Source organism: Corvus brachyrhynchos, unplaced genomic scaffold (assembly GCF_000691975.1).
Source record: "Corvus brachyrhynchos isolate BGI_N302 unplaced genomic scaffold, ASM69197v1 scaffold91, whole genome shotgun sequence".
Lineage (NCBI taxonomy): Eukaryota > Metazoa > Chordata > Aves > Passeriformes > Corvidae > Corvus > Corvus brachyrhynchos.
Window position 1 is genome coordinate 3,196,180 of NW_008236442.1, and position 3,800 is coordinate 3,199,979.

Sequence of the window (3,800 nt, forward strand, 5' to 3'; positions counted from 1 at the left end):
AGCATAAATCAAGAATTTCCCACAACTCCCAAAGAAAGATAGTGGTGTCCTTGAAGGTCCAGACATCACCTTAGAAAATAGCACTAATCCACCTAATAACAATCTTGTTATTAAGAATTATTTACACATACCTAAATTATTAATTTAATTAGATTTTTCTACATGACACTGATGCATCACTGAATAACAGGAGCATCCCTGGTTGGAGTTTTTGTTTGTTTTTAACAGTTTCTCACTGAAATTTACCTCAGATTTCACAACTCAGTTCAATACCCAAGGATTTTACATGACATATGAAGAGAGCGGTGCAAGAACAGATTTTCTGAAAACAAGTTGCCAGCTAAAAGCACTGTCTAAATTCGTTTTTCAGGACAGGCTGTGATGAGGACAAAACCCATTCTGAAGGGTAATACCAGTCTCAGTCCTGAACCAGATCTAGACACTGACTTCAAAGACAAGGCAGAGGGTCATGCCAGCACCAGTGGCATGGTTTTTTCATCCAGTTTTCCAATATGCAGCATTTTAATTTGGGATGTGGAGAATCCAGGTTCAGATCTCTCCTCAGTCACTCGGTATTTAAAAATGCAGCTCCTGGATCTGTTATAAAGGCACAGGAAAGGCGTTGGTGCCTCAGACAAAAACAGTTGTATTTTGCACATCATCTGATCAAGGAAGGACATGACTGAAGACACAGAAAAATCTTTCTCTCTTCCACCAGGGAGGATTTCAATCACCCATCATACTTCCATAAAACTGAGAACTTGGTTTTTTAAACAACCTGTGCTGCTGACAGCAGCAGCAGCAGCAGCCAGCAATGAAGAGGTATAAACTTTTACAGGGCTTCAGCAACAAGTCTCTGATCAGCAGTAAAACCCATGGCAACAAGCAAACCAGCTTTGTTAAACTAATTTTCAAATCCTTTTCCCTGAGATCCCATTTTTGCTACAACACAGGTAAATCAGAGACCTGTCGTGGTTTCTCTTTACAGCTCGTAAATCAATGTACAGGTTTGTTGCACTGCAATGCTGAAGGTACTGGGAACAGGTCAGAGATGAATCCCCCTGTTAAGAACAAGTAGAATTCTGTCAATAACGAAAACTATTTTTAAAACCAAGTGCAAAGTATCATACCTATCAGAAATACCTACTGTTGCTGCAGGCTTGCAATGGGTTTTCATTTCACTGAGCCTCTCTCGAACATATCCAAAGTCAGCTTGTTTCCAGAATATCTGCTGGGCTGTCTCGATGTCACTTGCCCTGATGTGTGAAGGAGAGAGGAAACAAATCAAGGTCTGTTGCTCAATTCTAGTAATAACTTCAACAGATAACATTTTTCCACTGAAAGTGGAACAGAAGAACCAGCCAGTTATTTTATTGGCATTTAAGATGCCAAAACAGGAAGCACTTATCAGCTGCACGTTAGTGAAATCATCAATCGCAATTTAAAGCTATTCTCCCCTAAAAGGGTATACATTTTTTTTAACATTTTTTCCTCTGTTTTTAAAGCTAAGAAAGGAAATACAGCTATTTTAGGAAACTGAATTCAAGGCTAAATCAGAATAATGAAAACATTCTGGCAAGAAGCATTTCTAACAGTGTTTTCTTCCTTAAAAAGTTAATTTTTTTAATCATGTTGAAAGGCTCATTATGAATGAATATACATATTGTGTATATATATATACACAGGTGTCCATTAAAAATCATGCTTTAAATTCTAAATATCAAAATAATGTTTACTTCACAGTTATATCAAAGTGAGCACTACCCACTTTTTTTACCATAATCTACAGTAGACTTTTAAAATTGAACTTACCATCCAGTTTCAACATAATCACACACTGGGTAACTGAACCTGTTCTCTGATCTGCAAGATTTCTCATAACCCCAGCAGGATTTCAGTTTCTTCAAGTGTTTCTGCAACACAGAATGACTGAATCATGTTTTGCAACAGGCAAATGGGAAATGACTTAAGGTTGTTGTTAGCTCTTAAATGACATCTTGCTCATAAATCTTTGCATAAAAGGCTTTTGGTTTGGTCTGTTTTCAAACAGAGTTTGAGAAACAACACCCAGATTCTTCATGCACAACAGAGGCTCCAAAGAGGACACACATGCACAGCAATGTTAGTCTTGTCTTTAATATGTTCTAAGACAAACCCTTTTCCTGACCAATTGGCAAGGAGACCAATTATTCACCATCTTCAATTGCTACAACTCCCAAGAACAAATCACCCCAACAGGATATTTGAACAAACAAACAGGAAAAAGCAAACTTACTTTATATGGGCAAAGAGCATCCTGCTTACAGATGTCAGCAACATGCTGGTTATTGTGCAGAAAGTAGGGGATATGCTCATCTGGCAAGTTGATGGCTTTGTAGCTATATAATGGCTCTTCCCAAATGTTTGGGAATTCAGTAGGATTTTCACCTTGGGAATTAGCCAGAATTTCTTGCAGTAGCAATCCAAACACAAGCAACATAAACATGGCAACCTGTGAGTTCTGTACTTTCTAAATAAAATAGGAAAAAAAAAAAAGGAAATTAACTGCAGTATTTCAAGGATAAAAGACAAAATTCAGTCAGAGTCAGACACATAGTCAAAGAATTTGTACTTGCATTTCTGGGGTGGTTTCTTTTTCCTGTGAAGACCAAACTTTCACTGAGAGGCCAGACTGCACAACCTCAGGATTATCTTTGAATCATTAGTCATTGAGTGTTATTACGCACTACAAACTCCCAGTCAAGCTAAAATGGGTGTGTTTACTTTAGCTAAATGCCAAGGGATCCTGAGAGTTCAATGTGGAAACTAAGTATAGAGCATGTAATATCCAGTGAGAAGGGAGAAAAAGTAGAAGAACCGGGGGGAGGGGTGAGAAAAGAAGGATTTTTAGTTTCAAAATAAGTATAAAAATAGTGCATTCTCCACTTTCAACTAGTCATTAGCTGAAGGAAAACTATGTAGATACAAATATAGGGTCACAGATAAGTCTGTTACAGGATGCCTGCTTTTAGTGCTTAACATCATGTTAAAGAAACTTGACTACTGAATATATTCTATATATCATTTTATATATAATGAAAGTGTATTTATATATATACATATACACACACACAGGCCCACACATATCTGTATACCCTAAAGCAGACTGCATACCTTCCTGTTAATACAACCTTCTCATCTAACACCTCTGCTTTGAACCATTAAACTTCCTGAGGAAAAAAAATGTATGGCCTGTATCTAAACTCCACCTTTTTTGGCGTTATAATTTGCTAAAATTTGCATGCTTGCTTTCAACCAAAGCCTTTAGCAAAACTCCTACGATACAAGTAGTTTTACCTGTTTGGTTTGAGAAGAACCACTTCAGATTTCCCAGGTACAGAAACCTAGAGCGGGGGAGGAAGATGGAGTTAGATGCGTCCCGCAAAAGGAGATTTCCTCAGGACACTGTCCAGCTTCTAGAGACACGTTCCCAGCAATGAGAGCAGCTTTCATAGCCCCGGCACGCTGCTGACCTATCACTCAGGCCCCTTTCCCCGGCACAGTGCCTGGGGCAGGGCGGGGGGGGATCTCGCAAGGATCCCACCTCTCCTCTCATCACAAACCCTGCGGTATCCCCAAAACACGCGGTCCTTACCCACCCCTGGGCACTGGCTCAGGGGCCGTAGCTTCGGGAAGGTGCCCGGCACGCTGTGCCAGGCCGTGCTTGGTTCCACGACAGACCCAGAACCGGACCCAGCCTCTGGCCCAGCCGGACCGGGTGCCCGACCCACTCTTGCCATGCCCGTGCTGGAACACGCTCT

At 40.2% G+C, this 3,800-nt stretch overlaps 1 protein-coding gene across 1 annotated transcript in view; it reads right to left on the minus strand.

The window, feature by feature from the left end:
- EOGT (EGF domain specific O-linked N-acetylglucosamine transferase) overlaps positions 1-3,800 on the minus strand; it is a 20,041-nt gene that overhangs the window by 14,435 nt on the left and 1,806 nt on the right. The window contains exons 2-6 of the mRNA XM_008643595.2: positions 3,337-3,383; positions 2,276-2,509; positions 1,813-1,913; positions 1,148-1,256; positions 967-1,061 (exon numbers count right to left, since the gene is read on the minus strand). Of these exons, the coding sequence (XP_008641817.1) occupies positions 967-1,061; positions 1,148-1,256; positions 1,813-1,913; positions 2,276-2,485 (515 nt within the window). The 5' untranslated portion in view covers positions 2,486-2,509; positions 3,337-3,383. The remainder of the gene's footprint in view (positions 1-966; positions 1,062-1,147; positions 1,257-1,812; positions 1,914-2,275; positions 2,510-3,336; positions 3,384-3,800) is intronic.